The sequence below is a fragment of the Halichoerus grypus genome, chromosome 5, assembly GCF_964656455.1.
Source record: "Halichoerus grypus chromosome 5, mHalGry1.hap1.1, whole genome shotgun sequence".
Taxonomy (NCBI): domain Eukaryota; kingdom Metazoa; phylum Chordata; class Mammalia; order Carnivora; family Phocidae; genus Halichoerus; species Halichoerus grypus.
In genome coordinates, this window is record NC_135716.1 from 157,417,832 (window position 1) to 157,439,682 (window position 21,851).

Sequence of the window (21,851 nt, forward strand, 5' to 3'; positions counted from 1 at the left end):
GGCGGCTCGCGCGCGCACACTCCCCGCCGCGGCCCGCCCCCTTCTCACGCCCGCGCCGCGCCTCCCCGCCGCAGTGCAGCCCCGCCAGCGCCGCGTCCCCGCCGCCGCCTGCTCGGGCCGGCAGGGTGGCCGCAGATCATGGAACCCGCCGAGCTCCGGGAGCCCCGCGAGCCCGAGCGGGGGGCACAGACCGCGGCGGCCGCGTGCTGGGAGGAGACCAAGACTTTCTACGAAAACCTCACGTCCAAGAAGAAACCCAAATCGGTAACGGCAGGGCCTGGGTACGGAGGGCAGGGGAAGGGTCACCGAGGGAGGGTCGTAAGCCCCCTGGAGAGGGATCCGTGGCAGCCCTCCGGGAGGGGACGCAGCTCCTCAGCACCAGAATGTGCCTGCCCGTTGGCACCGGCTCGCGTTTATTTTGGGAGCTCTGAGCCGGTGTTTCTCCCCCCCCCCCCACCCCGGGGCTCGGGTTCCACTCCAGGAATCCCCCTCCCCCATGCTGTCCTCAGGGCCCAGCTCCTCCGCGAGTCGGCAGCCAGGGGCGCGCGGGCAGCACTTGTTGGCATAGCGGGTCAGCGGCGCCTGCCCAAGCGCCCCGGGCTCGGGTAACCTGACACTGGAAACCCGGCTCCTCGTTGTGCGCTCTGCTCCCTGCCATCTGGGCATCGGGCTCCAGACCCGAGCGTCTGCGTTCGGGCTCTGGCTCAGGGTCCTGCGCTCTGGGCTCCGGATACTGCTCTGCCCTAGTCCTAAGGGAAGGGAGCTGCACTGGAATCTTCTTCGCCCTGCGTTCAGGGCTCCCAACGCTCCGCCACAGCTGCGGGCTCTGCTCCCCTCGCAGCGGGCATCAACATCCCCGTGACCCCCGGGGTGGTCTCAGCTTTGGGACACTCACACAGAGGAGAGAGCTCCTCTTCCCATCAGACAGATTCCTGATGTCCCGGTTGTGCCCTGGGCCTTGCTCATTCCTGCTTCCCAGATCTCAGAGCTTGGGAAGGGGACTGAACGGAGGTTGGCCCAGAGGCATCCTCCAAGCAGTCCCACCCTGACCTTAAAGCATCCTGCTGCTTCCCTCCAAGGGCCCTTCCCCAGGAGGCCCACCCTGTCAACAGTCATTCCCTGCAGTATCTCTAGGCCCTGCTCAGCAGTGCGGATTGAGAGATGAATTTGGCTGAGTCCCTGCCTCAGGAGCTCACCGTGCACTGAGGGAGACCCTGGCCATGGTGAGTGCTCAGATGAAAGACCCTACATGGTCTCGAGAGTATACAGGAGTGAGTGACTGCCCACTAAGGAAGGCTTTGCTCACATGGCGTTTGAGCTCACCTTAAAGTCTGAGTAGGCAGTATTTCCCAGGCAGATGGGGAAACAGGATGGGCAAAAGGCTTGGGGATGTCTTTGAAACTGAGTGGGAGAATGCAGAATCTTTGGGAGATACATGGGAGGGGTGCCAGAGACACATCCAGGGCCTTGAATGCCATACTCAGGAACCTGGGTATTCAGTGGAGTTAGGGGTTTTAAAACCAGGTTCCACTGGGGCCCCATGTTTCTGGAGATCTGCACACATGTGGATCCAATTTATTTTCTTTTTTCTTCCAACTACCTCTTAAACAATTAAAAATGTGTAATAAAAACCTCAATTCACTCAAATGTGTTATGTGGCCATCTTAGCACCTTCAATACCACCAATAGATTAATTTATGCTGCAGGTTGATTAGTTGTTTTTTTTTTTGTTTTGTTTTGTTTTTTAAGCAAACCTCAGGATAAAGCTTTCCCTGCGAACTGTTTACTAGAAGTTTATCTTGAGATTGCTGGCAATTATTGTTGCCGAGTATCTTGAGGCTTATAGTTTAACACAAAACAAAAATTTTTTGCCATTTGCAACCACTTGTTGATGGGACTCAGGACTTTATCATTACTGTGCACAAACCAACAAACACAGGAACAAATTAACTAGATGATGAAGTTTAAGTCTGCACTGGCGGCCTAACCCCTAGTTTCAAGTTTATCACCTACACAACTGTGCTGTTGCCATTGGTTGACATTATAATAAATATATCATGTACATGTAATACATTTGAATCAAAAAGTAAACTAGTAAAATAAATTTATACTAATAAACTATAGTAATATCTGATTTACATACTGGGGTTCTGCCCAGGAGTTCATGGAAATAAAACATCAACCTACTTTTTTAAAAGTATGAAAACCATTTTTCAGCAGGATTTTCCAGCAGGGGATTAACTTGGTCCCATTTCATTTGAGCACCATCACTCTGGGGCTGCATGGGGGATGGATGGGAGACGGGGAGTCTGGCAGCAGGCAGACCAGTGAGGAGGTCCCTGGTCCCTGCCTGAGGAGGAAGCTTAACTAATGTCATGGCCATGGCCCAGGAGATGGACACTGGGGCTGGGGTGGTGAGTGGAGCTCACCAATACGTCTTCTCCTCAAGCACCACGGAGCCAGGGAGCTCAGTCCTAGTGGTCAGTCATGACCCCTGACGCCTCATGGTCCTCTGGGACACAAGGGGCCTGGCGGCCTCCTGGCCCCTTCTCCTTCCTGTAGTAGCCCCTCCTCCCACAGGCTATTTTGGGGGCTTTAGGCCTCCTGGGCCCCATCAGAGCGTAGTCTCATTCCCAGGAGCCTGAGTGAAATATTTAAGCCCTGAAGGCCCATAGGAGCCCCTCACCTCACGAGGTCAGAGGACTCCTCAGTCCAGACCTATCTTGTCCCACTCTCCTCCAGCAGTTCTTCCCCCAGTAAGACTCTTTACAAATAACAGCTTTTGGCTGTGTTCCTCTCTTGGGCCCAACAGGCAGAATCATGTCAGTCTAAATGAGAGCTCCTCAGGCAGGCTAGGCAGGGCTGGCTCTCCTCCATTATCCCCCCACCTGCCCCCCAGCACCAGTGGAAGGCAGAGAACTGGCAGGACCCTGGCTCCCTGGAGCCCATTGTTCCCAGGCTGAGTCCCCGGCCTAGGACAAGGGTCCCCCTGACCCAATTCCCAGTCTGGAATCGGGACTTCTTTCTGTGTTCTGGAGGAACTGTTTGTTCTTGGGTATGCCAAACAACACATGAAGGGTGGTCTCCCTCTGCAACTAGGTCCAGGGGCGTCTCCAAGTGCTTGGCTTCTCTCCAGCTCTGGCCAGCCCTTTGCCTGTCCCTTCAGCTCTGAATGAGCCTGAAAAGGCCACTCTTTCTGTATCTCTCACAGCAGTTCATGCCCTCTGGGCCCTAAGACCCTCCCCTCCTGGTGCAGAGTCAGAGCAAGAAGAGCCGGCAGAGGTCTTCTGCCCTGGGGACCTCCATTCTGAGGAGAAAGAGAGCCCTGCCCTTAGAAACCTCAGTCTGGGGGCATGGTTTCCCTCACCATTTCTCCCAAATCCAGAAGGCGAGGGCTGCATGGGGCAAGTGTCCCAAGGAAGTGGCTGAAATAGAAGGGGTTGGGGGTCATCTGGAAGCTATCAAGGAAAGGCATATGGGGGGGTGTGCTGCTGTGTGGACAGAGGTCAGGTTAGAGGCCAGAGACTTGGGATCTTACCTACCTGGATCTTCTTGACTTTGCTGTGTGACCTAGAGTAATACTCTGTCCCTCTCTGAGTCTACTTGCCCATTTGGAAAAGAAGGAAGTGGAGACTCCTGGGGCCAAGAAAACTGGGATATCTTTCTTGTGATGGCCAGAGGTGGGATGGGATGGGGTCTGAGTAGCTCAACCAGAGGGGACCCAGAATGCAGAAGTCTGGCAGGGACTGTGGGACAGCAAGTGAAGAGCGAGACCTTGGCCTGCTGCCTGGGCTGGAGCGGCTGCTTGGGAACCTGCCTGAAGGGGCCAGGAGGGCAGCTGGCTCTCTGTCCTTGAAGGGGTGATGGGCCTGTCCCTGGGGCAGTAAACCCAGCAGGCTTCCTGTGTTTATGAGAGTGGTCTCCCCACTCCCCCAACCCCACCCACCCTTACCATCCCTGGCCAGACCTCTATCACCCCTTCGCTTTTACTTTACATTCTTTCCTTGAAAGCTCACAGTTGCCGAGGGGGTTGGGAGGTACCCAACCCGTGATCACACGAACAGGGGTGGCTGGCAACTGGGACAGTACTTGGGTTGAGCCCCAGAGAAGAGGCACCTGTCCTGCTCGCCATTGCCTTTCCCTGACCCTGCTGGCCAGATATACCATCTTTGTTGGGGTAAAAGTCAAATGCAAACTGAGGCTGACGGCAGGTGCTTGGGGAACTCTTTGGTCTTCCATTTACTACTTTGAGGTTTAAAGCTTCATTAGCCACTAGCCATTCATAGCTACTTAAATTTAAATTGATTGAAATTAAATACAATTAAAAATCCAGTTCCTCAGTCTCACTAAGTACATTTCAAGTGACTGAATGTATCTGTTATCACAGAAAGTTCTACTGGATAATACTCTTCTAAAGGATGGCACAAATCTGTCTTAGGGATAGATCATAAGCTCCACAGGGGTGGGGATTGTGTCTCTATTGTTTCCTGCCATGTCCCCAGCACAGTGCCTGTCACATGGTAATCACTCAATGTTGTCCACTGATTGGGTCCCAGGCTTGATTCCAGAGAGAAGCAGTGGGGTTGAGTACGTGGCCCGCAGTGCTCTCAGGAGCAGGCCAGAATTTGAGATCCATTTATGCATTTGTAAAAAATGCATCCAGATCCATTTGAGATCCAAGTCCCTACCAGGACCACTCCCAGGCAGAGCCCAGGGACCTGGCACAAAGAACCAGTAGGTGTTTGTAAAATTTGCATCAACCAAAAAAATATTCTCAGAGCACCTACTGTGTGTCAAGCAATCTGAACAGATTAGGGTACTGCCCTGGAGTTTCCAGTTCATGTTAAATCTGTCATAGCAAATACTGTTTCTCACTGAAGTAGATTATGTGAGAGTTCAGAAGCATTACAAATTTACTGAGCACCTACTATGTGCTAGGCACAGTTTTAAGCACTATAGATACTCTAAATGAACAAGATAGTCCTGGCTCATGCTCCCTCAGAACTTAAGCCTGGTCCCTGCTTCCTCCCCAGAACTCTGTCTAGAAATAGAAATAGTTAAATAAGCAAGTAGGGCCATGCTACATTTAACTAAAAAAGGAAATCTATGGGAGAGGTAGCAAGCCCATAACTAGGAGTGAGGGAAGGCTTCCTGCAGGTGACATGTAGTTTGAGACCTGCAGGTTGGGGAGAAGTTAGCTGGATGAAAAGCCAAGGAAAGAGCAGATCAGGCAGTGGGCACATCATGTGCAAAGGCTCATGGACAGACAGGAAAGTATGCTCAGACATGAGAAAGGTCAGACTGAGCAAAGTGGGATAGCAGAAAGGTGACAGTGCGGAGAGGTAGGCATCTGTCTCCAAGAGCTTCTTACTCCATACTCAAGGCTGGGGAACAGAGTTTGAGAGGAGTGGGTACCACTGAAAGGGAGAGGAGCATCATCAGATGTGAACTTGAGAAACATCCCCTAACAACAAATTGGATGACCTGAGGTGGGAGATGGTGATGGACTGGACTTTGGCAGGGAAGGCACAAAGAAGTGGATTCTATAGAGTTGACAGGTTTTGGTGATTGATGGATGGATGGATGGATGGATGTAGGGAGGGGAGTTCAGGACAGGGGAAGAGTTGAGGTTGACTTCTGGGCTCTGGCCTCAGTGTTGAGTCCATGTGGTGCTGAGCACTGAGATGAGGAGGTGGGTGGAAGACCAAGTTTGGAGGTGCAGGGAGTGGTGGGAATTCAACCTTGGGCATGTTGAGTTTGAATGTCTGTTAGTCAACTGGGACAATTAGATATATCAGTCTGGATCTCAGGAGAAAGATCTGGGCTGGAGATAAATTTTCTTATATAACTGCCATGTTTCTGAGCACCATTTCTTCCTAAGGAACATGTAGCTCTCATTTTATAATGGAAACCATCTGGAGACCATCTTGAGCATCAGTCATACTCTGGCTACATACACTGTATTCATTTTTCCATTGTGTCCAGATGGCCAACTAGATTGCAAACTCCCTGAGGGGATGTCCTCCCACCAGATCGTGCTCCTTGGTAGGGAGCCACCATCTCCCTCAGTTCCTGGCTGGGTCCTGCACGGAGGGGGTCCTGACCCAGGTCTGTCCCTGCCCAAGGCACCCAGAGAGGCAGGCACGTGAGACCTGCTTCAGGGAGTGTGAGTAACAGCCTTCTTCCTGCGCCTCTGCAGCCCAAGCCTCAGAATGCTGTCACCATTGCTGTGTCCTCCCGAGCCTTGTTCCGCATGGACGAGGAGCAGCGCATCTACACGGAGCAGGGCGTGGAGGAGTATGTGCGCTACCAGCTGGAACATGAGAATGAGCCCTTCAGTCCCGGGCCAGCCTTCCCCTTCGTGAAGGTGGGTGCCATATAGTGCCTTTGTGGGAATTAGAAAAAGCACTCCTGGGTGTTTGAATAAGGAAAGGGGGCCCCCTCTAGGCAGATGCCAGCCCGCAGGAACACAGCTTGGCAAGGGGACAGAGCCATTGTGGGAAGAAGCCTCCCTGTCCTCTGTGCTAATGCAGCCCAACTCCGGGTCACTAGCTTGGTGAGTGGAGCTGGCCTGGATTTTGGCCCCCACTCACTCTGTGGTGAGGCCCCCCTGTGCAGCAATCAACCAGCACGATGGCTGAGGTTAGGATGAGACAGTCCACGTCCACGGCCAGTCCCTGACCATCCCTCTCCGCCCCATTAGATCCCAGCTCACTCCTCCTCCCCAACACTGGCTACCAACTCCAGATGTCAGTCCCTGGGGGTCTGAGCAGGAGGGTCCCCTCTCCCATCCAGGCTCTGGAGGCTGTGAACAGGCGGCTGCGGGAGCTGTACCCCGATAGTGACGACATCTTTGACATCGTCCTTGTGACCAACAACCACGCTCAAGTGGGTGTCCGTCTGATCAACAGTATCAACCACTACGGTGAGCATCAGGGGCTTGGCCATGGGACACGCCTACTAGACGCTTGGGGTTGCGGGGGGGGGGGGGTCACATCTCTGCAGGGGGTAAGTAATACCAACTAGAACCTGAAGCCCAGAGGTACGCTGGTCAGCTGGTTCCTTAAGAAAACAAAACAAACCAGAAGGAAAAAAACAAAAACTCTGATTGTAGCATTGTCATCTTAGGGTGTGAATATCCCTCCATGGCTGATTTCAAGTTATCAACAGTTGAACAATCTAACTGGCTCAAAAAAAAATCCCTGAATGTTTAATGTTCAGCTCTTGCAAGCTGATACAAGCCAGCTCCAGCAAACCACTGCATAGGCCCCGCTGCCTATGTATTGGGCAGGGCACCTGCTGCCTCCGTGCCTCAGTTTCTCTCTCGGCAATGGGGCTCACGGGCCTCACAAGGCTGCTAGGAGAAGCAGGTGCAGTTGTCAGAGTGAAGGGACTTTGTGTCTTAGTCCAAACTCTTGATTGAAAGTAATAGACCCTCCAGAGCTAGCTTAAGCTGAAGAGAAAACGGTAATTTCTTTCTTTTTTTTTTTAAGATTTTATTTATTTATTTGACAGAGAGAGACACAGCGAGAGAGGGATCACAAGCAGGGGGAGTGGGAGAGGGAGAAGCAGGCTGCCCATGGAGCAGGGAGCCCGATTCGGGGCTCGATCCCAGGACCCTGGGATCATGACCTGAGCCGAAGGCAGACGCTTAACGACTGAGCCACCCAGGCGCCCCGAGAAAACGGTAATTTCTTATTAGGTTAAAGGGGTGTCTCTTAGAACCACAGGGCAGGAAGTAAAATTGAACCCATAGCAGCCTGAATCCAAGTACTGGAAATCTCTCCTGGGCTTTTTCTCTCCCGGCCACGTGAGCCCTTATGTCTGCTTCTCTCAGCAAGTCTGTTTCCATCCCCCCCACCCCCATCTCTCTCTCCAAACTAGGTTTCTCTGCTTTTCCTGAATATGGCCAAAATGTATACGTTTACAAATTCTTGTTTTAAGCAACCAACAGAGTTCGGTGGCCTTTTTGTAATCCTAATTTCAAATTGCTGGGAGCAGGATGATGTTCAAAATATTTAACTACCTTAGGACACAGGCACGGAGTAATCAGGAGACACCATCCACAGGACTGGAGCACGGCCCTCCAGAGATTGTGCCGCATGAGGGGCTGAGGCAGTGATGGCGTAACTCAGTGGGCTCAGGGGAGCACCAACTTACCAACCAGCACAGCTTTCCCACCCTGGGCGCGCAGGCGTACTAGGTGACTATCAGCCAGGCTTGGAGAGGATCTGATTGGCCCAGCTTGGGTCAGGTGTCTGCCCTTATCCAATCAGCTATGCCCAGGAGGGCCAGGCTTTGCCTGGAGACCCACCTTTCGTAGTACTGGGATTACCTGACGAGAGGCTTTTCCCGTGGGCCAGGTGGTCACTCCTGGTCGATCATCCATATTTCATGGATGAAGGATGGAGGGGCTCAGAGAGGGGAAGAGTGGCCTAAAATCCCTCAGAGAATCCTTCTGCTGCCCCATCACCACTCAGAACCAAGATGGCGCCCACCGGGCGCGGAGGGACCACTGTGAGGCTCTGACGGTTGACTCAGGCATCACCTGGGTACTCTCTACCTCCTTCCCAGACCTGTTCATTGAGCGGTTCTGCATGACAGGTGGGAACAGCCCCATCTGCTACCTCAAGGCCTATCACACCAACCTCTACTTGTCAGCTGATGCGGAAAAAGTGCGGGAAGCCATCGATGAAGGTGCGTCATGCTGGGGAGGGAGAATACGGGGAGTCTGACAAAGGAATTCCAGAGGTTGGGGGGGGCTCTCCCTAAAGCTCTGAGCAGGTGCTAGGGGTTACCGTGGTAATTGGAAAGGGCGTACCTTCCTTCATCCCTATGACCTGTCCTGTAAACTCTGAGAATAAGGCCCACCTATTCCACTGATTGCCTTTCTAGTCCACTCTCCCACCTCCCGCCCTGCCATGGTAAGGATGCTTTTACTCATCAGCATCCCCCAGCCTTCTCTTCCCATGGAAACCCTCCTTACAGCCCAGAAGGCTACTCCCTTCTAAGAATCCTCCAGGTCCGTAGTTCTGATGCCTGTGTGACCATAAGCAGCCTCTGCCCCCGTCTGGGTCAGTGGGGAGGAAGGTCAATATCTAGTCCATCCTGAGCACTGAGGTCTGGGAAATGGCTAGCATTGCAGTAGCTGGCCTGGCCAGGGCTGAGGTGAGGTTAGGAGACCCAGCCGCAAGTCCTGACGAAGAGAATCTCCCTCTATGGGTCCCTGTCAAGGGGCAGTTTAGGGTGGTATTCACAGTCTTGGTCTTCCTGCCAAGGTGTGTATCCCTATTGCTCATGGAAGAAAACAGGCCCACAGGGGAGGAAGGACTGCCCCACTGCCCGAGAGGGCTTCTCAGGCTGAACACTCCTGGCAGGTTTCTATCAATCAGCAATATATCTACTTTTTTTTTAAAGATTTTTTAAAATTTATTTTTGCACACACGAGAGAGAGAGAGAGAGCACGAGCAGGGGGAGGGCAGAGGGAGAAGCAGACTCCCCCCCCACCCCCACGAGCAGGGAGCCCGATGCAGGGCTCGATCCCAGGACCCTGGGATCATGACCTGAGCCGAAGACAGACGCTTAACCAACTGAGCCACCCAGGAGCCCTACTTTTTTTTTTTTTTTGATATCCGCTTTTCTCTTCCTCTTTCATGCTGTCTGCTGCCTAGAATCCTGGCCTCTTGCCTCGCAATGCCTCACTCTGAGTTGCTTTGGGCTTCAAGAGGCTTTCTCTAACCAGAAACCAGAAGCAGTTTCCTTAGGCAGATGTCACACCCTCTGGTTGGGGCCTTGGCACTGACCTGAATGTGTGCCTCTATATGTCTGTAATTTGAGGCTAGCGAGCAGGGGATGGTCAGGAGGGAGGCCCTGCCTAGAGTTGGGTGGTCCTAGTTCATCTTGGCTCCAGTGTTGCAGGCGCTGAGAAGGTGCCCGGCTTGATGCCCAGGGCCTGGTCCTACTTAGAGCATCGTCAGGCTGCCGAAGTTGCTGGGAGCTTGGCACTGCTCTCTCCTCCCAGAGTTCTGCCCTAGCCCAGCCCTTGTGAGCCTGGAGTCCCAAGAGCAGGGCTGAAGCAGCCTTTGGGGAGATGACCAGTAGAGAACAGACCTGCAGGCCTCCAGCCTCCTAGCGCTGGCTCTCTGCTGTCCAGTGCGGCTCCAATCTGGGGCCTGGGCTCCCAGAGGCATCCTTGACTCCTGGAGAAGCCCAGGGTTGCAGAGAGTCTCTCTACACAGTCAGATGGCATTGGTACTGCCCTTGATGGTCACCCACGTTGCCTCAAGGAACCCTGAGTGGGGCATACCGGGTGCCATTGAGACAGTACGTGGGGGTGCCCATAGACCTCAGCCTGGGATCTCAGCTCCAGACAGAACTCAAACACCCTTAATTTTACTTTGGTCCAGAGAAGGTGTTGATTACTTGCTAGAATCAACAGTAGAGAGTAACTGAGGCCAAGCCAGGGTTGGGGCTCCTCCCTAGCCCCACCGTAGATCTACATCAGGTGCCTGTGAAGATCTCCTAGGAGGACAGCAGTGGCCTGGGGGACCCTTCCTTCCAGTCAGGATTGACATTCAGCTGGTCCATACCAGCACGACCTTCCTGGATGTTAAGGAATTGAAATTTCTCCATACTGATTGCTAAACAGCTGCTTTCCTGAGTCCTCTGAGTGACCCCTCTTTCCTGGGGCTCCCCTAGACCTTCCCACAAGGCAGCAACTAAAGGGAAACCCTGATGTGGGCCAGGGCCCTGAGAGCCCTACTCAGAGCAAAAGCCTCTGTCCATTCTTATTGACCAGTTTTTAAATATTCTGAATATGAGCCCTCATTAGCCTTGCCCCGTGTCCTGGGTGAGGCTGGTGGGGCAAGGCTAGCCCGAGATGGCCTTCTCTTGGCCCCAGGCAGCTGAGGCAGGTGTCAGGGGCCCCTGTTACCTAGATGAAGGCAGACAACACTTGCCTCTCTCTGCCCAGGGATCGCAGCCGCCACCATCTTCAGCCCCAGCAGGGACGTGGCTGTATCCCAGAACCAGCTGCGCGTGGCCTTCGATGGGGATGCTGTGCTCTTCTCGGATGAGTCGGAGCGCATCGTCAAGGCCCACGGGCTGGACAGGTTCTTTGAACATGAGAAGGCCCACGAGAACAAACCTCTGGCCCAGGTGCTGCACTCACTCCCCAGAACCCCTGAGAGGAGCGAGGCGGGTCCCCAGAACTTGCCCTGGGCTGGAACTTCAAGCCCAGAACCAAAACCCCAAGCTCAGCCCAGAATCCAGCCAGGTCCCCTCACCAGGCCTCCAGCCCTCATCCCTCTCACCTGACCCCTGGGGCCCCCTCAGTGAGCTTCTATGCCTTGTTGAACCTCATCCGCCTCACTGCAGTCCTATTCCCCACCCTTGAAGCCCCCATTCTCTCTCTAAGCTCCCCTGCCCTCTGAAGCTTCCTTCCCCTTTCTGAAGGCCTCACTCTGTCTCCAAAGCTGCCATCTTCTCTCTGGAACCCCCATCCCCTCTCGGAGATTCACCCACCCCTCTGAGTGGTCTCCCAGGTCCTCAAGAAGCCCCTGCTTCCCTCACTGGAGGAGAGGAAAAGCTGGGCAGCTCCTCAGAGGGCAGGGAGACCCAGGTGGGGGTGGAGTCTGGGGCAACCCGCCTGCTTTGGGCCACACCAGCCCTTGCACCTCCTGCCATCTGTCCCTTGGCCGGGAGGCTTAGCGATCCTCCCACTGCTTGGAGTCTCCCCAGGCGTAGACTATGCCCTGGAGCTTTGAGAAAATTCCCTGGGGTTGGAGGTGTTGGGATCCACAGACTTCTGGAGCTCCTATTTGTGCTTTTAACCAAAACCTGGGTGTGCAGTAATCCTGAACTTCTTTCCCCAAGAGCTCAGCAGGCTTGAGTTGTGGCTCCCAGATATTCATCTGACTTCGTTCTTGTGGAGTTCCCCTGAAATCTCTGGAAACCCAGGGCAGGACCAGTTTTACCACTAACTGGCAGACAGAGGCCCAGGAGACCACCCCTTGCTCCAGGTCACCCTGTCAGGGAGGGGTCTCTAAGATTAGAAGCCCACCTGCCCTCATGTCCAGCCACTGATGCAGTTTTCTTCTTCATCAGCATCTGGTTCTTTATTCGCACAGCCTCATTCAGCCTTGTCGTTCTAGGCATGGGAGAGAGTAAATCTTTCCCCTGACCCTAGAGAGCTGGTACATAACACCCTGAGCCACCTGTGCCCAATGGGCAGGTACCTTTGGTCGGTCTGGCCCAGTTGTTTGCAGCTGGAGTCCATTCTGATTGGAGGGGGCCCGCGCCATGGTTACTGAAATACCCCCCTGCTGACATGGCACAGAGGGCCCCAGGTACACAGCTACAGCGGACACCCACGTACCTGGAGGGCACGTGGATGGACATACATAGCAGCAGTTGCCCTGGGATGGTTATTCTGAGCCAGACACCCCTGGTCACAGCAGTACGGACGCCCAGACCGACAGAGGTACCTCAGCCCCACTGATGCACACGGCGGCCCCAGCAGGTGTAGCAGAGCTGGGAGATTGAGGGGTCTCGAAAAGCTTCCCCAGCCCAAATAGCAAGACACTGGTGCTTTCGGGAGGAGCCCCGCTGGAGAGGGGGTGAATGTTTGGGAGACAGAGGTGTTCACTGTGTTCCCATGCCTTCTCCTAGGGCCCCTTGAAGGGCTTTCTGGAGGCACTGGGTAGGCTGCAGAAGAAGTTCTACTCCAAGGGCCTGCGGCTGGAGTGTCCAATCCGCACCTACTTGGTGACAGCACGCAGTGCAGCCAGTTCGGGGGCCCGGGCTCTCAAGACCCTGCGCAGCTGGGGCCTGGAGACGGATGAGGCCTTGTTCCTTGCAGGAGCGCCCAAGGGCCCCCTCCTTGAGAAGATCCGCCCACACATCTTCTTCGATGACCAGATGTTCCATGTGGCCGGGGCGCAGGAGATGGGCACAGTGGCCGCCCATGTGCCTTACGGTGTGGCACAGATGCCCCAGCAGCCTGCGCCTATGAAGCAGGCCCCAGGCGCGCAGTAGCTGAGGCCCGAGACAGGCACAGCTCCCTGTCCGTACTCCACCACGTCGTCCAGTGGACCCTTCTAGTTCCTCACCGCTCTGTCCTGCACGTCTGCCCTCATCCCCACGAGTGAGGTACTTGCAGGGAGTGATGCAGACCGAGCCGGCATCCTCACCAGCCCTCCTTTTGGGCAAACACTGTGCCACGACCCCGGCTAGGAGAGTAAGACTGCAGAGTAGCTGGGTTTCGGGGTGGGGGCGGTCGATGGGAACGAGGCTGACAGTGTCAGAGGGGCCAGGCTGCCTCCAAGGGGGCCTGGGATGAAGACTAGCTCAGTGTGGTGCAGAGACCGTGGCTTTGCTAGAGAAGGCATCCGGCTTCTGAGCTCTGTCCCGGCATGAACTGATGACTTTGGGTAAGTCCTTCCCTTTCAGGGGCCTCAGTTCCGGCATCTTGTAGGTGGCTTCCAAACTCTCCCGGAGCTGCAGAAGCGTAGTTTAATAAGATCGCCCTGCCTGGGGCTGCTGCTAGACCATATGGTATCTTTGTGCAGTTAGAGCAGAGCACTTCGAGAATGAATTTCAAAAAGATGGCCCTTGCTCTGGGCTGACCCAGACCCACGCTGGGGTCCGCGGCTTGCTCAGCAGCACGTAGCCCGTAACTCAGCCCCCACGGGCTCCTCAGCTCGGAGGCCTTTGTCAAATAGGCAAAATGCACAATCGTCCGCAGAACCCTACCTCTAATTCTGCACGTTTGGAAGCCACTGGACAAGAGGACCTGTCCGCTTCCCGTGAGCCTCTACTGTGAGTCACCAATCAGGGGTCAGCTGCCAGGGGGCACGGTTTGTGGAAGGAGAGAGGCGTGAATTTAACCTACACGCAAACTCTCCTTCCGCCAGCAGGGGGCACTGCAGGCTCTTCCCGGGAGGAGCTTTCGGGACCGCCTGCTCAGGGCTTCCTTTGCTTTTGCTTTTAGCCAAAGTTCAGTTGTTCTGCCTACCAACCCCCTCACATCAGCCCTCAGTCCTTCAGTTACTGCATTCTGCTGTGCTGCCAAGTGGCTTTACCAGCGGGGAAGAGGGAGAGTGTTGGGGTTCACTGTTGTGGACCCAAATGCAGGGGAAGAAAGCTCAGTGGCTCAAGTGGGAGGGCGTCCTGCTTGCACCCAAGGGAAGGTCTGCCCAAGGTGACGTGGGAAAGTCTGGTCTGAGGCAGTGACCCATTAGACAGGAAGGAGCTGAAAGGTGCACTAGCAAGATTCTCCAGCTGTGGGACTTTGAGTGGAAGGACTGAGCTCTCTGTCACAGGATGCTGTGCAAGGGACTCCAGAATGAGGAGACCTCCCCCAGCAGCGCACCAGTGAATCCTCCACCTTGCAGGAGCCTCTGCAGCCCCTTTGTCACTACTTCTAGGGGAGAGCTCTCACTCTTTGGTGAGCTTCCTCTTTTGCTAACGAGCCTGGCTCTCTCTTTGAAGGGAGGGTGGGGACACTGATGGCTGGTCCCTCAGGAAGACCCAGAAAGGGTGAGCAGCCGTCTGTGAGGACGACTGATTGCCCGGCTCCCAGGGCATCCCAGCTGTAAGCAAGCACTTTGTGAAGAAAGCCAAAGGTACCATCATAGGGAGCAGGAGCCTGGAGGTGTGTGCAGGAGAGCTGGACTGCTGGTGAGGGTGGGAAAAGGAGGTGAAGGGCTACCTGGGGCCTAACCTTTGTCATTTTGAGGACTCAGCACACGATCTGAGTGGGGCCAAGTTCTGGGCAGTGTAGGGCAGGATAGTAGCTGCAGAAAGGAGGAAAAAGTGAGGAGACGGAGGTGGTTCACAAAATGAGCAACAGTTAGGGCCAGAAGAGGAGTGTCGGGCTGGGTTTTCACTCTCTGTGTGGAAGCTGGGCCTGGGAGGAAGGTCAAGGCCATGAAGAGTTTCTGGGGCAGATCCCACCACTGATGGCCTTATCACGGGAGGGTCATATGATGATGATGTCTTTGTACAGGTCTTTCCATCCACAGCCAGGATACTTCTGGCCAACAGAGGAGGCCTCAGGGCAGGGGGCCTGGTTTTGAGTTCTTCACTCTGCTCCAAGCCTGGCTAGAGATACTGGGAGAGGTAAGAACAGCCTCTAGGAAAGAAAGTGAGAGTGAAAGTCATCTTTGATCTTGGCTGAGCCATGAAAGGCCCTCTGTCCTTCCCCGAGTCAGAATCACCCCCTTGGATGAGCCTCTAGGGCTCACAGAGCCAGCCAAAGCCATAAGCAGCCTGCTTAGCTGGCACAGTCGAGGTTCATAGAATGATATCAGTCTGCGTGACCAGAATGGATATGTACATTAGGCACCAGATGGCGCCTAATTAAGATAAACTCCAGGGATTCTGAGAACCAAGAGGTCCTGCCTCCAGGACCTGGTGATAAACAGCCCTGATTCTTCCAGGTCTATCAGGAAGCAGAAAAATATGCTGGAAGCAGAAAGATAAGGTGCAGTAAAAGCTGTAGATTTCACTTGAGCCACCAGTAATAGACATAGACAGCCCTGGGCAGTGAGAGACACTAGGGTCCGGTTCTATTATTGAAACCGTAAATGAACATCTCGGGCCTGGAAAAAAGCTTTTGGTAGCTGGAGTAAAAGGCCAGAATCCTGAGGGCAGGGGAGGCCGTGGCCAGACACACGTTCTGATTCTTTCCAGTGGTGAGGAGGGAGGAGGCAAGGAGCATTGTTTATTGGATCCCTGGGCAAATTAAAACGCCAGGTGAGCATCACAGCCTGTACTGGACTGCAGCACTAGGGCGGGGGGCCACAGCTCCTGAAATGCTGGACCCCAGGAACCCAAAGCACTGCTCCCCGACAAGTGCCTCTGAACGCTCCCCAGGAAATGCTTGCCCACAAAGCCCCAGACCCAGTGGAAACTGCCACTGAGCAGGAAACCAAGCACTGTTCCTAGGCACTGAGACTTCGAGGATCATTGCAGAGCTGCTCCCTCCTTTCCCTGAGTGCCCAACCAGAATGGCGGGGATGTAGCAGGAAGCGCCAGGAGAAATCAAAACCTGCGAGAAGCTCAAATCCGAGTGGGATCCGGCATCATAATGATACTCAACTGGTGTGACTGGTGGGCACCCGAACACCAAACTGGTGATTAAAACATTGAAATACCTCTATAACAGTTGCTAAACAGCGCTGGCCTGAGCCCCTGAGTGCCCCTCCGTGGCCTCCGCTGTGCTCTCTCCACTGTGACAACAACACCTTCCCACAATTCAAAAAGGGCATCCTGGAGGTTGCACCAGCACAGTGGCCGTCGTCCGCTCTATTTGCTTGTCTAGAGAGAGTAACTTGCCCAAAGTCACTCAGCAAGTGGCAGCACTGGCCATGAGCCCATGTCTGTCTCTTGGGACCCAGGCTCTCAGCCATTCTGCCGTTCAGCCCAGACAGCATAGAGGAGGCAAGAGAAGCTTTGTGACAAGGGAGCTTACCCAACAGTTAGCATGTTGACCTCCTTCACGTTAAACTGCTCTAAAACACGCAGGTGGGTACATTGCTGTTGTAGTGTCCTAAATAGCTAGGAAGAATTTAAATTAGAGCCAGACATTTGCAGAACTGCTGAAACACCACCCAAGTTCTCTGGAACCCAGTTTGAAGGCCCTCATATGGGGCTCGTGCCGGCTTTGGCAAATTATGGGCCAAATCTAGCTCACCACCTGTCTTTGTAAAGAAACTTGTTGGAACACAGCCATGCCCATTGGTTTTGCACACAGCAGCAGAGTTGAGTTGTTTCAACAGAGACCAAGAAGCTGAAAATATTTATCTGACCCTGGGCTAAGGCAAACATCCTCAGCCTGCCCCTTAGTGGGAGAGACCAGCTCATACCCACCTGAGCACTGGAAGCAGAAGCTGGTTTCACCGCCAAGGGGGCAGCATGTGCAGGCTCCGTGCCCATCTGCAGGCATTGTTAGGGCTGCAGAAAATTGCAGGCACCAGCTGAGTACCATGATGTTGAACACAACAGATCCTTGGCATCAGAGGATTTCAGATGTCAAGTTTTGACTCTTTCCAAGTGCCCCATAGCCTGTTGTAATTTGAAATGTTGACTCAAAGTTGACTCGAGTGTGCCCTCCTCAGCTTCTGGGTGAGGGGCGGGGAGCAGGACCCCTGGCTAGGGCTGAGCCCAGCTGGCTGTCCTGCACCTGCTCGGCGTGGCTTTGTTCTCAGCTCCTCATTGCCCTCATGGGGCCTCTTGGGAAGTGACAAGTGCTGGTGGATGGATGGGCTTTAGCTAAATACCGATTTTGGATAAAATGCAGTGCCCGATGTTGACTTCAGCACTCCAATCTAACAAGTCATCCATATGCTCTCTGTGGAAGCAAGAACAAGTTCTTCATGAAGACAGTTCCAGCGAGGGCTTTAGCTGGCCCAGAAGTTACCGATTAAGCAAAAGATAAAACTCCAGTGAAAGTCAAAATGGCAATCTTCTTGTGCTGTGTGGGTGTGAGCAACACACATACCCTCATGGTGGAACTGTGGATCAGGAGAAATCTAGGACCCTGCAGATATAGGAGTTTACCCAGGTTCCAGGATCCACTGCAAGAAAGGCAAGCGTGGAAGTGGTCCCACCTATAGACACCACTGTTCCATCATGATACTCTTGTCCCCTAAGCCCAGACTTGGCCTCAGAATCCTTCTCAACCCAGCATGCCAGGCAGCCCCTACCAGCAAGTCGTAGTTGGCACGGAAAATGAAACCCTATTTTGTCATCCCTATTGGTGTTGGGTACTGCTTTCCAGAGGGCATGCAAGGCCCTGAATGTTCACTCTCTGATGCCATGGTACCATTCAGGATGTGGGGGTCTCACCCAACTTAGGCAGGACACAAAGAGGAGGGAGGATGGCATCCTGGGCTTGGCGGCTTCCCAGCACTGGGTGCCTAGCTAGGAAACCATCGGTGTTGTCTGGGTTTCACTATCTCAAAGCAAAGCACGAAAACCCCTCCCATCAGTAGGTGGCGCTAGAGGCCAGCACTCTGCTGCTGGCCAAAGCTCGTGGTTTTCTTCACTGGTTAATTTTCTCTCCCGTGGTACTTGGTGCTGTGCTAGACTCCCTCGGGTAGCTTAGCCTAAAAGCACTACAGGTGCTCTGAAAATCTCCTGTGTGACAGGCTGATTGCTCTTACCAGCAACCACTGTGACTGTGTGTATGGACACATTCATCAGTATGTGCAACAGGATAAAAGCTGCATGTGTCCGTGTTTACATGGGTGTGTAATGTGTCAGATATCTCTGCTGACAACTCTGTGTGTGTGTGTGTGTGTACAGTGGACAGGATGGTTATCTCTGTTAACTAAGGATCCTGGGCCCCACATACTTACGGCTAGCCCTGTTTCCTCTTTCCTGGGACTACTTCTGGCCATTCCCATCATCTCATGGCCATTTGCACATATGCAGCATGAGGGCCACTGAGGCCAAGTTCCTTATCTTTCTTTCCAGCTTCCAGACTCTGGCCAACAAGGTCTTGGCTCCTAACCCTCTGCCTCCCAGCCCTACCCCCTGCAGCCTTGGAAAGGAAGTGGCAGAATCTGTGCTAGGACACCCCTTTTGGCTGCACCTGCCTCACCATCTCCATTTGTTTCTTTCCTCCTGCTGATAGTCCCAGGGCCAACGTGTGCAGTTGGGCAGATTGTATACTGCACAAATCCAGATGGAGTCATTCACACTATGACTTGGGTGGAGCTTTCTAAACACCTGCAAAACCTGCCAGCCTCCCATGGCTGCTCTGGTCATCTCATGGTCATGGCTAGAAAAGTTGCCTTCTTCCCTGCCTCCCTGGCCCAGCCCAGCCTAGGCTGGGATTCCTTCCTCTGCTTGGGTGTTCTAGTCTGGCCCAGAAGTGACTAACCCTTGACCGTGATCAGGAAATATCTCCTTGATACCTTTGGGATTGAATTTAGGAAAGTGAAGTATGGCTGGCAACTTTTCATTTACTCATCTTTGCAGAATTAGTGGTCCTTGTAAGACAAACTGAAGTTCTAGAGAGTAGGGTTACTGCCTTCCACACTCCTGGCCTGAGGGTGAAGATGCCTTCATGAGCCCGCTGGTAAGATGGGGCTGCCACGGAATTAGGGGAAAGGCCTCAAGGCTAAGCTTGGAGCTGCCACCGAGTAGAAAATCGTGAGGTCACCACAGACTGGATGCCTAGGCCTGGTTGCAAACCCTGATGCCTCCCAGGGGCAGGTGGGAGACGTAAGTGAGTGGGGAGATGAGGCTGGGTCTTTAGGATAATGGAGCATACAACGGCTGTTGTCTGACACGGTTGCTGCCCTGTGGGAATGTGTGGTGCTTTTGCCAGAGAGTCCACCCCAGTTTTCAAGGGAAGCTAAAAATCTGGACTTTCAAATGTTGGCAACTATTTTGAATTTGGAAAGCCTCGTGCAGGCCAAACAAAACACATCTTGCAGGCTACAGCCAGCCCTGGAGTCTCCTGTCTGCACCCTCTGGCCCAGGCCCAGTGAACTCAGTTCTTCAGAACCGACTAACTGAGCGTGTGAGGATATTACCCTCAGGCTCACAGAATTTGGGGTCTCTAAGAGACCTCAGAGATATCCTAGTTAATCCCTGTGTGTTTTAAACTGTGTACATATAAAGTTCTTTATTAACACACGTATCTTTAGCTTCTGGTTTCTACTTAAAAGCATCTCAGCCCCCCCCCCACCTCCAGTGAAGAACAAGATCGAAAGTGAAGCCTTACACGTAGTGTGCTTGTATCTACCTGTCAGAAGCCCTATTTATATCTTTATAGATCTATTTATATCTTTAGCAAACACGGGCTGCCCTGGTCTTCCTTACAACCTAACCTCCTTGGGGTTGCTTTTTATGGTAAATCTCCTAAGTGCCTCCTTAAACGGTTGGAGCATGTGCTTCTTCATCTATGTGAGTTCCCTTGTCTGAAGAGGGGGTAAGACAGCTCATACCTCCTCAGTTCTGCCCCTTCTTGGTCTGCAGTCAGCCCTCCCCACGCCCCCGCTCAGTCTGGCTCCTGGCACTTACGCGGTCACATGATAGAGGGTGCTGCGGGCTTCTCATTCCTCGTGCTTGTCCTGTAACTGAAGTTCACAACGTGGGCTTCTGCCTCTTAAAAGCCATTCAAATAAATAGAAGACTTTTAAAATAAATTCATATTGTCCTGTTTGCCTTCCTCACAGTTGTATCCACTGACTGGCTGATGGTCCCCCCGAGAAATGCCAATGGCAAAGGGTGTAGTGGGCAGGCCCGAGATCAGTTCCATCCTGGGGCACCAGTGTCTCCCTGTCGACCCTCCCCCACACGAAGACCACCCTGGGGGGAGATTTTGCAGCCCAAGTCCATCAGAAGGCAAGCTTCTCCCAGCGGTGCTCTTGGCGCGGACTCAATGTTCCCATCTGGAACTAGCAAGGGAGGGTGGGATGGAGTGGGAGGGAGAAGAGATAAGAGAGGGTGTGAGATGGAGGAGGAAGGGGGTGACTCAGACTCTAGCCTCAGCCCTCCCATTATCCTTCCTCCTGCACCTCAGCCCCCTCCACAGCCCACCCGACCTGGGGCCAATACCTCTACACCATTCTGTCCACCACCCTCCTTTTTCCTGCCGCCCGCCTTCCCCTCCGTCTGCTGAGGCCCTGTCAAGACTTATCTCAAATCAGCTTCCTCAGCTAGGCTCCCTCAGAACCTGGTACAGCGTGAGGGACAGATCACTCTCTCCCGTGCACCGTATTTAGGCCCGTGGCTCTTTCTCCCATAACCCAAAGGAGAATCTCCTGCTTTATTTTGGTGTCCCCCCAGCCCCAAGTGGGTGTCAATAAATGTGCCTATAATTGGGGCACCCGGATGGCTCAGATAGTTAAGCCTCCAACTCTTGGTTTCGGCTCAGGTCCTGATCTCGGGGTCGTGATATCAAGCCCCGCGTCCGGTTCTGCACTCAGCACTGAGTCAGCTTGGGATTCTCTCTCTCCCTCCCCCTCTGCCCCTCCCCTTGCTCTCTCTTGCTCTCTCAAATTAAATTTAATTAATTAAATCTTTTTAAATTTAAAAAAATGTGCCTATAATTGAACGATTGAATTCAGGCTGCCTCCTTGATTCTCCCACCTGAAGTTCCCCACCTTCCCAGCCAGTCACCAGGGATAAGGAGAAATGTGACTCCTCCTTCACATCCTTCCTCACACCTCCCATCCGGCAGATTCCTTCAGGGGCCCTGAGGTTACCTAACTTGGGAACATCATGGAAACTTTGTGTTCTGAGATGTCTCGGTCTCACTGTGAAGTTTTTATAATGTCTGTAGGCCAGCGGTACGAGAGCTGCTTACGCTGGTTGTAGCTGATGGGCCATGTCTAAGGTGAGGGAAAAGGCAGGGGTGCAGAGGGGTGGTGGGAGAGGTGGTGACCCCACACCTTCACCTGCCCTGGCCTCGAGTGAACAGACTCAGCCCTCTGGTGCCATAACTGAATCCTCCACTTTCTGACAGGATCTCGGACTAGATTTGGTAACAAAACCCCAAACACAGAAGAAGTGTGACTGTACCTTGGAAAAATGGGAGGGAGAAATCATGGACATAATTCTTTTTCTTCTATTGGGTCCTCACTTTTCAACCTGCAAAGCTGAAAGACCTGAGGGCCGAGATGTGAGGCCTAAGTGTTCTCTTCCTTTGCCTTTCTTTCTTTTTCCTTATTAGTGGTTGGTTTTCTTTGCCAGTAGCCATTAAAAAATTTTTTTATCAACAGATAACTCGAGGAATAAATGACAAATTCACATCATAACAGTAAACAGAATAGATTGTTCTACACACTTTCTATAAATTGATTTATTTGATCCTCACAATAACCCTATGAAGT

The 21,851-nt window shown here is 53.3% G+C and overlaps 1 protein-coding gene across 1 annotated transcript; it reads left to right on the forward strand.

Moving 5' to 3' along the window:
* NT5C1A (5'-nucleotidase, cytosolic IA) lies at nt 1-20,162 on the forward strand. Its single transcript, XM_036102785.2, has 6 exons — nt 1-264; nt 6,200-6,367; nt 6,796-6,925; nt 8,575-8,697; nt 10,973-11,157; nt 12,670-20,162. The coding sequence occupies exons 1-6, from the start codon at nt 139-141 to the stop codon at nt 13,033-13,035; spliced, it is 1,098 nt and encodes a 365-aa protein (XP_035958678.2). The 5' UTR covers nt 1-138; the 3' UTR covers nt 13,036-20,162.
* The last annotated feature ends 1,689 nt before the right edge of the window (nt 20,163-21,851 follow it).

What these genes read in the sequence shown, in the direction of transcription:
- NT5C1A (XM_036102785.2), top strand. Translation starts at nt 139, where the DNA reads ATGGAACCCGCCGAGCTCCGGGAGCCCCGCGAGCCCGAGCGGGGGGCA. An exon ending in CAACAGTATCAACCACTACG is followed by an intron (nt 6,926 to 8,574) that starts GTGAGCATCAGG and finishes CCTCCTTCCCAG; the next exon opens with ACCTGTTCATTGAGCGGTTC. An exon ending in AGAACAAACCTCTGGCCCAG is followed by an intron (nt 11,158 to 12,669) that starts GTGCTGCACTCA and finishes GCCTTCTCCTAG; the next exon opens with GGCCCCTTGAAGGGCTTTCT.